Source organism: Solea solea, chromosome 4 (assembly GCF_958295425.1).
Source record: "Solea solea chromosome 4, fSolSol10.1, whole genome shotgun sequence".
Lineage (NCBI taxonomy): Eukaryota > Metazoa > Chordata > Actinopteri > Pleuronectiformes > Soleidae > Solea > Solea solea.
Genome location: NC_081137.1, coordinates 18,748,144 through 18,765,536, shown reverse-complemented (window position 1 = coordinate 18,765,536; position 17,393 = coordinate 18,748,144). Strand labels below are relative to the sequence as shown.

The window sequence follows — 17,393 nt, the reverse complement described above, 5'->3', positions numbered from 1 at the left end:
ATGCATGGCTTGCACAAAGCTTCCTCCCCCGTATCAAACTCCGCAGTCAAGTCGTGCACAAGGATGTCTTGTCTTGTCTTTCTTGTGGCATTTTTAAAACGCAAACTGACACTTAATTTGAAGCAGTTTGACTTGTGTGTGTGTGTGTGTGGTTCTAGCAGCTTTGCATGCTTCTGAATGAGCTTTCAGCTTCTTTTTTTTTTTTTTTTTTCTTACATGAATTGTGTCTTATCTCGTAAAGGGTGCAGACGCCGGAGGAAAAGGAAACTGATTTACGTTCAGGGACAATTACAGTACAACCCTGGATCAGTTAAACATTAATCGCTTTAGTTAGTTACTAGTGAATGTTGAACACAGTTTGTTCGACTGGTGTTTTACTTCTGCATTCACACACATCCTCAACCACAAACACACACGCACAGAAAAACAGTTCATAAAGTTAAGAATTTCCTCCTTTTTGATGAATTTAACACTTGATCAGACGTAAGTTAAAAAAAACAAACTAGAGGGGCGATATAGTAAATGAGTAAGTGGACGCTTTAAAAACAGTTATTCTGTTGCTCTGTCCGGTTCCACTTGTCTCCGCCCCTGAGCTGCTTATAAGCAATGACAGGAGAGAGAGAGCGAGAGAGGGGAGAAGGAGAAGGAGAGGTGTTTCCATGTTTCCCTTTCACTCAGCCGAGTCACAGAGTTGGACTGTGTTTTTGAGAACAGACGACAACATTGGAAGATTTAACATCAGGGTAAACATGCAGACAGGTATGTGGGGGTGTTGTTTTGGAGTAACTGTGGCAGAAAAGAAACGCAGAGTAAAGAATGCAAACAGTGTCTGTCTCTGAAGGAAATAGTGGGTTTTTTTCAGGTGATTAAACCAGGATGATCTGGGATTTCCTCTTCCTCATCCTCCTCGTTAGGTTCAGCCCTGTTATTGTGTAACGTCTGTGATGAAGGAGCATGCATGCGTGCTAGTTTGTTTTAATGAGTTTTAGCAGGTTAGCTGATTTCTCTCGTGTGTTTTTTTTTGTTTTTTGTCCCGGTTGTGCAGTTGGTGGTCGGTCGCATCGTGGCAGAGCAGGTCATGTTTGCTTCTCCCGGCATCCTCTGTCAGTCTGCTGAGAGCGACGTAGGTCGTGGCCTCAGACGTCACATGTAACTGGAGCAAAGAAAATAACTAAATGGTTTGTGATGCTGCGGTACAATTCAGAAGATCCATTCATGTTGTGGTGGTAGTGATGAGTAAAGATCACTTTCTATTAGCAGCCAAGTTTCAGCGAACGTGAAAGCTGCTTTGAGACCTTGACCTTGTCCTTTTCAGAAGGGATGTATGTGAGAACCCATGGAACACATTCTCTGGAGCTTGTCCTTGTCAAATCTTAAGAGAGTCAGTGAGTGGGTTCGTGTTTGGCCTCCTGCGTGTTAAAGCAGTGTTGTTTTAAACAATTACAGTTGTAGAAACAAGAGCTTTGAGACTTTTTGGTGCATCACTCTAAGGCGTCTGAAGTCACATGTCGGCGCCACATCATCACAAGATGTCAATGATGTTATTGGTTCTTCAGAAAGCGGCCATTAAAGTGTTAAAGTGTCAATCACAGCTGAATCATGACTATGCTTCTGTCTCTTCTGTTTTCTGTCTCCTTGTATCCATATACACTTAAAGAAGAGATCTAAAATGGCAGTCATACACAGCAGCATTCGCAGATTGTCCTCGAGTGCACCGTGTTTCTTTATCACCATCTCTGCAGAGAGAGAGAGAATCATCAGGACCTCACATAAATCCTCCTTCCCCCCCTAACAGGCACACTGTCACTTTTAGCAGCAGCAGCCATCATTAGGTCGACCTCCTCCTTCCCTCCATGCCCCCCGGAGTCTGAGCGCAGAGCAGACTGTCACTCGTGATCCACTCTAATCTTGTCTTGCAGAGTACGGGCGTTTTGAGGCCAAAATCCATGACCTGCGGGAACAGATGATGAACCACAGCATGAGCTCTGGGTCCGGGTCACTGCGGACCAATCAGAAGAGATCGCTCTACGTGAGGTTGGCCTCTCTTGGAAATTTACCCTAGCTGAATTTTAGGACAAGACGACCGCTCCATGGCTCATACTCTCTTCGTCGCTCTCATGTTGACGTTTTCTCCAATGAACAGAGCGCTCTTCGATTACGAGAAGTCAAAGGACAGCGGTCTGCCGAGCCAGGGCCTCAGCTTCAGGTACGGGGACATCCTCCACGTCATCAACGCCTCGGACGACGAGTGGTGGCAGGCGCGCCGTGTCACCCCACACGGGGACAGCGAGGAGATGGGCGTCATCCCCAGCAAGAGACGGTGAGTGGCAGATAGGAACGTGTCTCAGTTGATTCCTGAAAAGAGGTTTAGAATGAGCTCTGTAACCTCTGTTCTTTGTTTACTAAAAGGAATGACAATTAAGATTAAAACAATACTTATATTTCCACACATAGTGTACACAAAATATTGATTTATTAATGGGCATCATATATTGTTGTTTTAATTGGAGACGGTATAGCATTTGAAGCAGATTTCCCTCCATTTTGACTCGCCAGCATCACAAATTCATAACTCTCCGCTTATGTGAACTAAAGTTAAAATGGTGGACAAAGAGTGGAGGGGCCACACTGGATGCAGAAGAACTGTCCACTTCCATTTATTGCCCTTGTTTCCACTGCTATGAGCAAATCTGACCCAAGAAAGACACTCATCCAGTCATAAATATGTGTTGTATATGATATAAATGGTCTAATTCTTATATATAAAGCACCCTCTCGCCCCCTCCATCCATGGTATTTATGCTGTTTCATACAGTATATTCAATTAATATTGAAAGTATGTACGGAATTCTCAGTTATAACAAGGTTAAAGTGCGATGTGGGACATGTGGACAGGCTACTTCTCTAATGTTTTAATTTTTACCTTCAGGGGCATTTAGTATTTTTCATTTAGACACATTTCATGATGGATATGATTGTTTTGCAATATATAACAATTATTGAGGAACATTGTATCATGATATACTGGTTATCAATGGCCATTTATTACGTTTATTTTAACCCTTTAACGCCAAGAGTATCAAAGGCGACACGTTTGCAGCACAGTACGTGACGGTTTGTGCTATAGGAAAAAATCCAACTGTTTCTGGACGTTGCACATTAAAGCCAATGTGTGGTTATTACGGTAAACTCACTCACGAGTTGCATGACGCCGGAGAATCAGGGTCTTTGTCGCACCGAGAGGGAAGAGAGTTGGAAAAACGCCTGTGCATAGTTTTCATTTTTCTGCCTCTTTTTGACGGCTCAAACATATATTATTGTAAATATGTTTTATACTGTTCAAATTTCAAATTCAGCACGCAAAATATGTTGCTCGTGTACAACTCCAGTGTTTTTCTAAATAAAACTTTTTATTTTTCTTAATTTTAAGTTGAAGTTGAACATGAAGTGAATTGAAAATAACAGATATTGCAAGTTATTACAGGATAATTTTTCTGTCCCTTTCATGGTTAAAATAAGTCCAGACGGACCTTTTGAGGGTTAGGTGTTAAAGGGTTAAAAGTCCATTTCTGGAGACACCGAAGTGTCGTGTCGTTGATTGTACAGTAGTGTCAGTGTGAGCACTTTAAATTTGACTAACTTGGCTCTCTGCTTGTCAGGGTGGAGCGGAAAGAGCGGGCACGTCTAAAGACTGTGAAATTCAATGCCAAGCCGGGGTCGTTTGATTCGAAAGCGGTAAGTGCCTTCATGAAACCTGCAAATGTGGCCGTTTACATTAGCGTGTGACTTGTCGACTCATGGTGCAGATTCTTTCAAAGTCTTTAGTCTTTGACTGCAGAAACATTGCGTCATTACTTAGCTCTGTTGTTCTCGATGTTACTCACAATTTATCCTGAAAAAGTGACAGATTCCATTGATTCTTCTGAGCACAGCAGTGAGTTTTTATTGCGTGTGTGTATAAAAAGAGCATTTCTTCCAACAAAGACGTCACCACCGTGAGACACAATAAGTCAGTGAATGCTAAACTTCCCGTGGTCAAAGTTCATTTCCCCCGTTTTAACCACATGTTTCACTCATTCAGTTGTGTTTCAATAATGTACTAACATGTCAGGAGGTGTACGATCGTCACCTTCATCATCACTCGAGCTTGACTCCCCAAACTGTACAAATACGCGCTTCATTTTTCAAATATTCTTCATTCTTCAAATAATGACGCAGAAATCCTGTTCATTATTTGAAGTTTATTCTCTAGCATTCCATTGTTTGTCTCTCTATCATCGCATGTGTCTTTACTTTGATCTAACCTCACCCTTATGCCTCTCAAAGCATGAACTCTGTCTTTTTTTGTTTATTTATATTTACTTTAAATGCCTCTATTGCTACTGTGGTGCATCAAGAAGTAGATTATGTAGGATTATTCTCCCAGTCTATTTCAGCTCTGTATTCATTCATGTCAAATCAAATTTCTGTCTCGGCAATAGACTGTATATAAAAATGGAACGTGGTCTTCCGGATGTAAAATGAACTCCTGTTTTGAAGCCTTTAGATTCACAGTTTAACCAGTGACATGACACCTGTTGGCCAGCCTGGCTTTATTCACTATTTTCATGTAAATAGAAACATCATTTACAAAACTGACATCCTGTTCTATTGGAGAACGCCTGAAACTGGTGATTGAGACAATTAACTCATCAAAAAAAGTGATAATTAGAGTAATTTCCCCATAGACTTCCACTCAAACTGAGTTCTTTTTGCATCCATGCGAGTCAGTCCCTGGTGGCTTCCTCCATCACACTTCCTGGGCTTCATTTTTCAAACTGGAAGACTACGTCCACTTTCTTTTTTTGAATACTATAATCTATAGCAGCAGGTGTCAAACTCAAGTGACCCCGGGGGCTTATGAGTGTCTCGTGTGGTCAAGAGAGGAAAAACAGTGGGGGAAAAACAACTCGCGGGTGGGCAGTATGAGCTAAAAATGAGATATTCATGATGATATTTCACAGAATTTGAGAGTAAAAGTGTTTGATGTGTTTCATGTTTAACACAATGAAAAAGAAAGAAAGAAGTAAATAAATAATGAGGATATCTGTATTTAAAACACCAAACAAGCTTACTTTAATGTTGAATTTAATAATGCAATCATTACAACTGAATGTCTTGTTATTACTATTATAAAAGGATAATACTTCCGTCTTAACAACCACACATGCTGTGTTTAAAGGAAGAGGAGGAGTTTGGCACCTCTGATCTATAGTAACCACACACCTTCAGAAACAGCTAAAACTCCTTGATGTCCCTCATTGTGCAAGCAGCGCAGTTGTTTTGTCTGCATGACCGTGACACATGTTACCTGTTTTGCTCCATGCTCTCTCTCCCCCTCACAGTCATTCAATGACAAACGTAAAAAGAATTTCATCTTTACGCGAAAGTTCCCGTTCTACAAGAACAAAGAGGGCGGCGAGCAGGATGGCAGTGATTCCGACCGTAAGTATGAGCGCGTCGGCGCGTGCACACACGCTCACCGCACAGAGTCTAGAGAGTGTAGGTGACACGTGAGGTCAAAGGGTCTCAGCGGGGGGTTCACGGGTGTGTCTCGCAGGTGTAGAGGCTCGGTGGACGCCCTCTTCCTGCTTCCTGTAGTCGTTGTTGTCTTTCTCTTTTCTGTCGGAGCCGCAGTCTTGAGAGTCTGCGGCTCAGATTCTGATCAGTCTGCAGGAGAGAAGCCAATTCAGAGCTGTTGTATCTGTGATTTGGCCCCACGTACAGCCCAGGTGTCCTTCTGGGATCATTTGTATCCAGTAGTTTTATGACGCTGAATCTGGCTCCCCCTGCTGGCTGCTCACTGTCTGGACGGGGTAACAGCTCTCTGCCTTGAACCTCTTTGCTTACGTTGCGGCTGTCCTGTCCTCCTTCCTGTCTTTCTTCTGTTCTGGCTCTCTTTGGATGGCCTATAGGACATCCTGGGGATGGGTGATGATGGGTATGGGACAAAGACATTCAGTAAGTTGGTGCGGCAGCGTTTCCTTGACTATGTTTCCTGCCTGGACGTTTTTGTTGTTGTTGCATGCTGCATTCGTAGGGCTTGTCTTGCTTCTGCGTCTGCAGAGTGTTGCTCTCTGTCTCGAGCTACTTCACAGTTTCACTCACATTTGATATCAGATCGTGACAAGAAATAAACGGCATGGACTCAGAACTGGTGCATGGTAGTAAATGATGTTTATTTACCTTAAGGCTGAGTATCACATCTGATTTTCCCCCATTGATTCATTTTGCAGTTCACATGATTCCATTTAATTCAATTAGGGCTGCAATGACTACTGAATGAATCCTCAACTATTTTGATAATCGATTAATCAGTTTGAGGTTGTTGTTTTTTTAATACTTCCAAACTCCTTAAATGCTTCTTAAATGTGAATATGTTCTGGTTTCTTTGCTCCGTATAACAAAGAAATCATCAAAACTGAATCGTTTTGGTTTGTGGACATTTGAGAACATCATCATTTGGAGGTTTTTGCAACATTTTTTGGACCAAACTACCATCAATTAATCAAGAAAATAATTAAAACTCATGCTGCATATTTGTACATTTAGATCTCTCTAACCTGATAAATATTCAATATTTACCTTAAAAAATTCACCCCAAAGTAGTTATATTAATGCACCTTTTATTTAAGGGCTGTTCCACCCATTTTTTTCCATTTGAACATTAAATCATTATGATGATGCTGCTGTTTTCTTTTTTTAAATACACATTCTAATACAGAGTTGGATTAAATTGGACCAATTTTTTTATTATTATAAATAATAAAAAATCCCAACTTCCTCTGTTGTTGTAAAAAAAAACAACTATATATTTTGTGGGTGAAGTGGCCCTTTACATATGGACCACAGAGTGGTGTTTCAAACAGTTTTATGTAATTACTAAGTTGTCCAGCAGAGGGGGTTATGAGTATCTCAGTATTTATTGAAACCCAGCCCTCATTTATACACTTGATTATTTTACAAATTAAAACTCTGCACTATCGTAACAACGGGGTGTCACCTGCAGCTAATTACCAGGTAGATGTTTTATGTTGTTGTTTTTTTTGTTTTGTTTTAAATCCCCCCCTGACTTGACCCGTGTCCTCAGATGTTTGTGTTAAATCCACGTTTGCATGAGGTCGGCATCGACGTCTCAGATGTTTTCAACTCTGCTTGTGAGCATGTCAGTTTTTAGCCGACTTTGGAGCTCATCACAACCGTGTCTGTTTGCTTTGTATGTTGTTGTTATTTTATGATGTACATTTTGTTTTTTATTGTAAACATATTAGACGTTTAAGATTCAGGTTGAGGCAAATATTACATAAGGTTTGTTCACATATTATTGTTTAGATGAATTTAAAGTAGAATGAATATTGATAATGATATTTTCTGATTTATCTATTTTGACATTGATTTTGAATATCACCATTGTCACCAGAACAGAAGATGTATGTAAAATATCTAAATCTTTAAAAACAATTAACCAAAGAAACTACAGTGTAATATATCCTTTAATTCCCTGACAAGTGATTTCTTTATGAATGTTTTTAAATCCCATATCGAGTTTTATATCATATTGTTCCAAGTGTCTTGAGCTGGAAAAGTGGCCGATATTAAACTCCAAATACAGATAAATGTTAGAGGTTTGGTGACTTATTTGGCTTTGATAGTCACACCACATGATCATATATAGACACTGATAAACACATATTCTGTTCTATATGCTGTGCCGTGCATGTGGCATGTTGTTGATGTCACTAATATGTTTTTTTTCCACTCCTGATAATACATTCATATAATGTTTCCACTGTGTTCTCCGTCAGGGAGTCAGGACGAAGTGGTTCTATCGTACGAGCCCGTGATCCGACAGGAAAGTAAGGAAAGACACATGACTGTTACTGTTGTCCGTACTTATTTTTCTTCAGATTTCCTTTAGTAATCAAACGATCAAAACCTTAATTGTGCTGCATTAAAAACAGAAAAACTCAACTTGGAGTCACATATGTGTTGTTTTTGTGTGCAGTCAGTTATGCCAGACCCGTCATAATCCTGGGACCGATGAAGGACAGAATCAACGATGACCTGATATCAGAGTTCCCAGACAAGTTTGGGTCTTGCGTACCACGTAAGTAGTCGCCTTCATGGACCATAAAGATCCAAAAAAAAAAGCACAGGTAGTATTGTTGTGTGTAGAGCCTGTAATGTGATGTGAAATTCATGTATCTTTATGTGCTACGTCACCAGTTGTGGTCGTGATTCAGAGGTTGAATCTTTACTCATCCATTCACTCTGTTCCGTTTCTCCTACGCTGCCATTACATTTTACATCTTTATGGCACATAATCTGTGTGTGTTTAGAGATAAAAACAGTGTTTTCACTGCTACACGCTGTGCTGTGTGACTCACTCTGTTCATTGCTGCAGTAAACTCACTCTGTTCAGTCCTCTTTTTCATTTTGTTGATGCATGATCGATGTGTCACTTTAATATCCTACTTAAATAATTTTAGAAAAAATATTTCTATATTTTATAATAGACATATATTTCAAAATAAAATGCCGCGGTACAAAACACTGTCAATCACAACTTTATATGCAAAGTTGTAGGAAGATTAAACAGGTGAAATGAAGTCCAGTTTCAGTTGACGTGTTGATGAGTTATAACAGACCAGCCACTAGGGGGCAGAACACACTGATGCGCCACACAATGTGAAAAAACTGTTGAAATTTAAAGTCTACATAGACCTGATTTGCTCCAAATTGCTACCAGAGTATTTCAGGACTATACATGTTATGTGTCAGTACTTGTTTTACTCTTTTTTTGTAGTTTTTTTGTTCCCTCAAATGCTGAACTATAACAAGTATAATCAATAATGTCTGTTTATGTAGATTAATTGTGTAGAACACTATCAGTAACTACAAAAAAAACTGTTTTTAGCTTCACTATAGGCAAATAAAATATCCAAGAATATAAGTGATAGAATTGTTTTTTAAAAGAAGTAAAACAAAGCCACTATTTTACATTTTAAATCTCAGTTAGTCTGTGTTTGTGTGTGTTTTCGTTTGTGATTACCTGCTGTTTTGTTTTTTTACCCAGAATCCCCCTCACTAGTCTGTGTGTTGTGTTTAATGTGCTCTTCATCAGTCAGTCAAACGATCAGTTTTTGTTTTTTTTCATTTTTGCATGCTTTTAAATTCACCCATCTCTTTTATTTCAATTTTACCCTTTGAACCATTTAAAGCTGCTGTCAGTTCAGGGCTGCAAGGTGAGTGCATGAGCTGAGTAGAGTCTTTCCGTCATTCATTCATTCATTTATTTACGTAGAGAAATGTAGTCATTTTTGTCCCCGTAAATACATAGAAATACAGTAACTGAAGACAACAGTGATCAGTTAGAAAGCAGCAGATTTGACATGTGTTGTTCATTTAAAGGCACATTCACACTGATGTCATCAGTGTCCATGCTTGTTTGTGTTCATTACAATCACAGCTTAGTGCACAATGTGAATATTTGCACATTGAACCCTTTGAAAACCCAGCGCTGCGTGTCTTAGGACGTGCTTTAGCGAGAATCCAGATGTTTCTGCTGTACAGTACAGTTTTACTATCACTTACGTCATTTTTCCCTTCCGTCGCCAAAGACACCACTCGGCCGAAGAGGGACTACGAGGTGGACGGGCGCGATTACCACTTTGTGATGTCCAGGGAGCAGATGGAAAAGGACATCCAAGAGCACAAGTTCATAGAGGCGGGACAGTACAATGATAATCTGTACGGAACAAGTGTCCAGTCTGTGAAATACGTGGCTGAAAGGGTGAGGAAAGCCGTGAAAGCTGCATGTCGTGTTTCAGCCTGACAGAGACACGGGAAAAAAAGATTTTATTTTGTATTATTTTTAAGATTTACAAAAGAATCCGACTTGAATATTTTGTGATCGGTTGTTTTTTTTTGGTTTTGTGTGTAAACGTTTGCCTCTGATTTAGGGTAAACACTGCATTCTCGATGTGTCTGGAAACGCCATCAAACGACTACAAGTAGCACAACTTTATCCCATCGCCATCTTCATAAAACCTAAGTCTATTGATTCATTAATGTGAGTATTGAGTATTATTTTTTCTCTGACTATATTTTGGCTACACACCATATTCACTATGTGACATGTGTTTAAAATTCATGCTAATTATTTCTCATGTTTACTTTTTATTCGCTTGTCTGCTGCCACAGATTTTCAAGTAGCAGGACGAATAAAGGATTATCTTAGTTTAGTTTAACTTAATTTGCCTTCATCTTACTTTTTGGAACATATAATCTGTATTGAAACATAACAAAGGGATTATATTCTCTTCAAAATGTCATTGTAAGCAGCCGCAGTAGCCACAATACACTTAAGATGTCCTTTAAACCTACTTAAATGTACACTGCAGTGTGTTATAAATATTTAATAAATGTTTATGTACCGTAAAAGTTTTGGGAGACTTCTCCTGGTCTGTGATTCACGTCGTGTCCTGTGTTCTCTGTGCAGGGACATGAATAAGAGACTGACAGAGGAACAAGCCAAGAAGACATTTGACAGGGCTATGAAGCTAGAGCAGGAGTTTGGGGAATTCTTCACAGGTATGATGTTCATAAAAGCACAAATATCAAAATAAATATACATATATATACAGTATATATATATATACACATGTGTGTATGTGGATTTTCTCCTCTCACAAACCATACACATGCAGAAGAAAGAAGACTCTAAATCAACACCGTTGGTGTGAATGGTTGTTCGTACTTTGTTCATCATGTAACTTTCTCTCCTCTCACTCACTGACTTCAGCTGACCCCGACTGATATAGATGATATATGAATGAAAGGATGAATGATGTGCAGTAAGGCATGATTAACACATGAATTAAACTAATTAAGGACCTTATTTGCTATGATTTATCATGATTATTCTCATATTTTAGGTAGGTAGGTATGTAGGTGCTTGGTTAATTGTTATATGTCATTTTTTTAACACATTTACAGCATATTTGATGTTTTGTTGTGTAAACATTCGACAGCCGCGACGTTTCATGAGTTAAAAAATGTATTTGTTTTGAAATGTTCCAGCATGTGTAAAAATGTCTGCCTTTGCTTTGCAGCTCTGGTTCAAGGAGACACCTTAGAGGACATTTATGACCACTGCAAACAGGTTATAGAGGAACATTCAGGACCTTATATCTGGATCCCCTCAAAAGAAAAACTATAATAACTCATCACTCTGGAAGGGGGAGGAGTCTGGACTGCTAGAAAAAAAAGAATTCCATCTTGTAACATAACGATAACGACGACGAGTAGTCTTCATCAACGATGAATATGTTTTTCTCTGTTTCGTTTTTCTCTCTTTGGTTATTGCTTCGTTTTTATTTGATTTTTCACGTCACATGAATGTTCCTGAATGTAAAAAAACGGCAACGTGTTAGGACATTTTAGCTTTTCAAATGTGTGTGTGTGTGTGTGAGAGAGTGTGTGTGTTTATTTCAAGAAATAAAGGGAAAAGAAAATGTAAAGGAAGTTTAAAATAAATATGGGTTTGTGTCCATGTCGGCACTGCGGGTGGTTTACACTTTGCTTTGGAAGGAAAATAGGTTTTCTGACTGCGTCGCCCTCGCCCTCTGTTCACAATGCAAATATTGAATTGGAGTGTTTTTGTGTGCTCCCCCCCACACCCACCCTGAACACAGCACTGTCTTTGTTTACACTGCCATTCCTTCCTTGAATCACTGTATTTATTTCTCCGACATGATGACGATGATGTTGTTGAGGATGTTTTATGGAAAATGTTTTATTCATTGTAAAAAAAAAAAGAAAAAATGTCATGTTTTCTTTTCTTATTTTTTAAAAAACAAAAAAAAAAGAGAGGCAGATGCGAGTTGTTCGGCTGTTGCATCGACAATGAAATGATACGAAAAAAAGGGAGGACGCTGCTATTCGCTGTTGGAGATTTAACACTATATTTTGCTACTTAAATTGCTAGAGGGCACAGAAGCACAGGATTATTTATTAATTATTATTATAATTCTTGATTAAACAGTCATTGACAGAGCATATTTTATTGGGAGTGACGTAGTCGTGTGTTGTGACTGTGTGATGGATGAAAGAGAAAGTGTCTAAGTGAGAGTAAAGAGAGAGGGAGACGGTGTACTGGACAAAATGCAGATACATGACTATTCTTGTACCAACACTGTGAGGACGCTGCGTTCACGTTGCAAGCTTCAGTGCTACGTTTGGGTTCAATGTGCAGATTTGTCATGACTATTTTGTGTGTGTGTGTTTGACACTTCACATTATTTCCTTAAATGTCACCAGACTCCAGCCCTGAACTGTACCAAAGTCTGTGAAATCACGGGAGATTGATCACATGATGAGGGAGACGAGACGGGAACAATAAAAACATAATGTGAGTTAAATAATCACACACACAAAGTGAAAGCGAGAGAGAGAGAGAGAGAGAGTTATAACCTCGGCTGAAGTTCCACCGTGTTGTCTATCATCAACTTTCTCTCCGGTTTCTTACGTTTATTTTTAAATGCATGGAAATTCACTCCTGTTATCTGTGACGTCATTGTGACGAGCCAAATCTACAGTTGCAGATATCTGCAACTCACTTTTTATCTACTTTTGCCGTTTGTGTGTATGTGCTTTGTCTTTATAGATTAGGATATCTCCAACTGGGGTCATTATAACGTCATAACTGGAATTAGAACTGGAATTATCTACAAACGTTACTATGTTACTGGTTATAATTCAAGCTCAAGATATCTTTAAATGTCTGCCTTCAATTCTGTGTATGTGCTCATACAGTGACGGTAAAGAATTCTAAAGATATCTTGAATTACATTTCAGAGAGTCAGAATGAAGTAGATAATATCTCAAACTTGAATTGTCACGAGTCTAATGACTCATTAATGTAGATCTCTATCGCGACAAACCCCGCGCACATGAATGGCAAAGTGACGTCATTCTGACTAGTATTAACTGAATTACAGATATCCGAAATCGTAAGTTTATTTCTCTTCAAAATGACGTCACAGATATCTACAATGCTAATTTCAGACGGGCAAACTTTGGCGATTAATTGTTATTTGACGTACCAGGAGCAGCTTTGTGTGGCATTGCTGATATACAGTGTGTGAGCTATATAGAGTTTATTTATGTTATCTCTGATGACACAACATGGTCTTCAGCCTTGTAATGTGAACGTAGTTAATCAGAAACGCTCATGAGAATAATAAGAATCAAAGACATCAGATTTGGGCCACAGGAGCCTGCAGTGGGAACGTGACCTCAGAAGGTAAAAGTTTGTCAGCTTTACTTTGCAGACGAATGATTCTGATGTTCCAAAATCTCCATTCTTTTTTTGACTGTTGTTTGTGACAGACTTTCAACAGGTTAAGAACGCAGGAGTGTTTATTTGTTGGTGAAACGCTAATATTGAGTGTCTCTAACATAGTCTCTGGCTGCGTCAGCGGCTTCAGTCGTGGCTGACGGACTCCACCGAGGAGATAATGGCGTTAGAAACGATGAGCGTCGTCAAGAGCGTGAGCAGAGGAGGAGCAGCGACGCTCTTACCCTGACGTCTCATGACATCAACATTTATCAGTTTGCTTCAGAAGTGGACGAGCCCTCACTCACTCACTCACTCACTCATTCACTCACTCACTCAATCACCGGCGGCTTGCCTTGTTTGAAAGGCCATACAATAATAGTACCTCGCTTTGTTAAAAACATACTTGCGGCACTTGATAACCTTCCTGTTCTGTTGCACTCAACTGGCTCTTTTCATTCCCATGATGATCATTTGTAAATGATATACAACTATATATGTATATATATATATATATATAGATATATATATTCTCCTGCCCCCCCCCCCCCCCCCCCCCCCACGTGTGACCTGTTATCTAAGTTAATATTGGGAGTGACATGAATCGCAGGTCTGTTTCTAATCAACGGGACGTTTCAAAAGTGCACTTATTCATTGTTTTCGTACGAAAACGGGCACTGGATAATAAATGAACGCCGATGGATACAAGTGATTAAGATGGCATACACGAAGGCTGAACTTTGACCCCCCCCCGCCCCGCTTGTATGGACCACATACTGTACTTGTTAAAAACACAACCTCGCACTCTGAACGTTAAGAATTCTGTTGTGTTTTTTCTGTACAAATGACATGGAACAAATGTTTTTAGTGTGTGTGTGTTTACGTCGAAGCTCACGTTTTAGTTTTTCCCAGATTTCTGCCCTCGTTTCTTTGGTTAACTTCCCCCGTAAACGTATTGGTCACCACTTGCCTTAACAGAGTAGGTTTACTGTATATCAGACAATGCTTCTATCAATGTACTTTGTTTTTCCCTTAGAGTCAACAGTAGGACTATATATAACCCTCCTTCACATCTGCACCCGAACGAGAGCCGAGTCCAACGCCGAGGTGGTGTCGAGAACTTGTGAACTATAAAAGGCTGAAGAGAGATTTTATATTTTGTAATTTCACCTTTTAGCATTTCTTTGGCAACAACATTTCAAGATTATTGGCCTTTGTTTTGTTTGGTTTTTGACATGTACAGGAAAATCTTATCTCCTCATACTGGCTTGATACTAATGCTGAACCTAATACAGTACTTCCAAAGTCATTGTGACAAAATTGTAACTCATGATACTTCACAGGCCAGTGGGGATTTCTGTGTGCGAGTGTTAACGGATGTTTGACTTATGCATGTTGCTACAGTTCTCTGTATCTCTCCCTCACCCCCTCCATGGATGTGCAATAGTCATCACAACTGAAGCGTCGACGGTCGTTGCTTTTGTTTTAAGACATGATGATGATCCAAACTGCAGATTTTCAACTCAATCAGACTTTCTGTCTATTTTAAAACCCAAATAAAAACACTGTTGTAAGAGGTGGTGTCCAGTACTTCACTACTAAAACGTGTCTTTAACCAAAAAATAGCACAAAATGTCAATTCAGACAAAGCCGATTTTGTTTGAATAGTCAATAAGTAAACACAAAAAACTCAAATGAAATGAACTGCAGACATTGTCACCTTTTCTGCAAAGCATGATGGGAAAAGTTACAAAATTTTACCAAAACAGTTACAAAGTACAAGTAGTTGGGAGCCATTTTCTAATGCTTCACAGTGACAGAAAGCCATGGGAACAGTTTATTTTATTATTAGCAGTATAATACTGCCCCCTACTGGAGTCTTGTCAAATTTCTTTAAAAAAAATAATCTGTCAAACTTTACTTTAAGGGTGTTTCACATGATCTAAAGTTAAGTTAAAAAACGTTGGTATTATAATGGTAACATTAGTGTATTAAAAGGTGTATTCAATTATTATTACTGTCAGGAGGCATTTAAGGGAGAGTAAATTAGGCCCATCTGCAAAACAAGTGACTTTTATACAACCATTCAATATCATTTGTGTAATAAATAATATCCCCCTAACCCATGTTTGGATGTCACATGTAACATGTGACGCTGCTGCAACTGGAACTGGAACATCAGGTCAAATCACATTCAAGCCAAAGAAGGAAATGATTAGATTATGGTGGTCATTCAGATTTTTTGCTCCTCTATTTCACTAGTTTATTATGTTTCTAGTCATCGTCCATCCTGTTTGCTGTGCCACCATCTGTCCACAAGAGGGCAGAGATGTGCCACTTACTGTAGGAAGAAATAGAATTAAATAGGAACATTCACAATGTTTAAAAGATGTTTTGCATTTATAAGAACATATTAAATTAAACGCCCTGATTTAGTCACACACAGATGTGTTTAAAAAAAAGACCAATTTAAGTAGACAGGCAAAGGTTTGGTGTGACACTGAGGGAAATGAAGAAAACACAGTAGAAAATAGGTGAGAATAAGTGAGAATATACTGTGTCTGTGCTAACAACCATCAGATGCAGGTTGCAGGTTCCATGCCGGGTTAAATTTGCTTATCACTGCAATGAAGCAAAACCACAAGTATCACAGTATAGCCCTTTATTTGTTTGGATGTTTGTAGAAAAATGATACGGTCCTGGGAGTTTCAGCGACTTGAAACATTGTCTCTGACTGAGTTTGGTGCAGAAGGAGAATCTGAATCCCTTTTTTTTTGTGCTGCTGCTGCTGCAGAGCTGCAAGAAACACAGTACAGTGAGTCCACAGGAGCAGACGTCTGCTGTGTGACACGAAAGATGGAGAGTATTTAAAACACACTTAGGCAGGACTTTCTGGCATTATTGATTAATAATTTCACTACACTGCATTCCTGCACTTCCTCCGGGCTCTGTTTACAAGCCTTGAAGAAATCTGGCCCACGGTGGAGACTGTGGACCAATCACAGTGCAGCGAGTGCACCACAGAGACTTTCAGCCTGTTCTGGTCAGCGTGGTTTAGAACAGAACACGGTGATAGATGCTTCCGCTACATAAACACACTGTAGTCCACCTGTAAAATTAAAAAAAAAATACATCGGCTGCAAAGAAACCTAAAATAAGGAGTCCAAAAGAGAGTGAGACAGTAAAACACATAAGAGAATGAGTTATGTTTGCACACACAAATTAGTGATAGCGAATTTGACCTCTGCATTTAACCCCATCCTTTTTTAGCAATGAGGATTGGCTGCCTTGCTCCAGGGCACCCCAGCCCCTTGATTTGAACAGGTGATCCTCCGGTTACAAGCCCAATTCGTTTCCTTGTGTCCATGGATTTCCCAATATCAGCAGGTTTTTTTTTTCTGCCTGCTACAACTTTAAACCTAAACTTATCTCAGTATCGACAAATCTTAATCTGGATTTGGATGTTTTTGTCCAGCTGCAGTTTTCTTCTCTGTTAGGTTTTACAGAGGTAAATGAAGCACAAGCACAAGAACAATACTGAATGATGTACAATAAAAAAAAAAAAAAATAAAGTTCCAAACCTGAATGAAGGGGTGAATGTGAAGATCGGAGAGACGATCCAGAGAAGGGTGAGAGGCTGAGGGAGTTTGCGGAGATAATGTCCAGAGAATCTAGTCCAGAAGGTAGGAGGTTATTGTCTGAGTAAGACACGTTCACAATAGTGGGAGAATCTACTTTTGATCCAGGTGATGGTGGTGGGATGGAGACACACCTGTCTTGAGCATGCAGGAGACACTCACCCATTCACTAAAGCTCGGGATTATGTGGAGTTTCTCCTGCGACTGTGTTCCGTGTCTGAAAGCAGCTTGACAGACTGAGCAGGTGATCGATCCTCCTGAGACAAATGAAGACAAGGCACAAAAAATACATTTCCAAAACAACTACAGAGTCTGGCAAGAGTTGACCGAGGCACAAAGTGTAGTAACCAGACTCCTCCTCAGTGTGGAGTTTCTCA

General features: G+C 39.5%; 1 protein-coding gene across 35 annotated transcripts in view; it reads left to right on the top strand.

The window, feature by feature from the left end:
- dlg2 (discs, large homolog 2 (Drosophila)) overlaps nt 1–12,099 on the top strand; it is a 153,146-nt gene extending 141,047 nt beyond the window's left edge. For 25 of the 35 annotated variants that reach the window (XM_058626678.1, XM_058626680.1, XM_058626689.1 and 22 more), the window contains 11 exons: nt 1,920–2,034; nt 2,144–2,320; nt 3,660–3,735; nt 5,385–5,484; nt 7,845–7,895; nt 8,045–8,146; nt 9,261–9,284; nt 9,660–9,832; nt 10,002–10,111; nt 10,541–10,632; nt 11,154–12,099. In XM_058626678.1, coding sequence (XP_058482661.1) covers nt 1,920–2,034; nt 2,144–2,320; nt 3,660–3,735; nt 5,385–5,484; nt 7,845–7,895; nt 8,045–8,146; nt 9,261–9,284; nt 9,660–9,832; nt 10,002–10,111; nt 10,541–10,632; nt 11,154–11,260 — 1,127 coding nt within the window. In that variant the 3' untranslated portion in view covers nt 11,261–12,099. Of the gene's footprint in view, nt 1–1,919; nt 2,035–2,143; nt 2,321–3,659; nt 3,736–5,384; nt 5,485–5,954; nt 6,001–7,844; nt 7,896–8,044; nt 8,147–9,260; nt 9,285–9,659; nt 9,833–10,001; nt 10,112–10,540; nt 10,633–11,153 lie in introns of all 35 variants that reach the window. The other 10 variants (XM_058626711.1, XM_058626687.1, XM_058626682.1 and 7 more) reach the window with 3 other exon arrangements.
- The last annotated feature ends 5,294 nt before the right edge of the window (nt 12,100–17,393 follow it).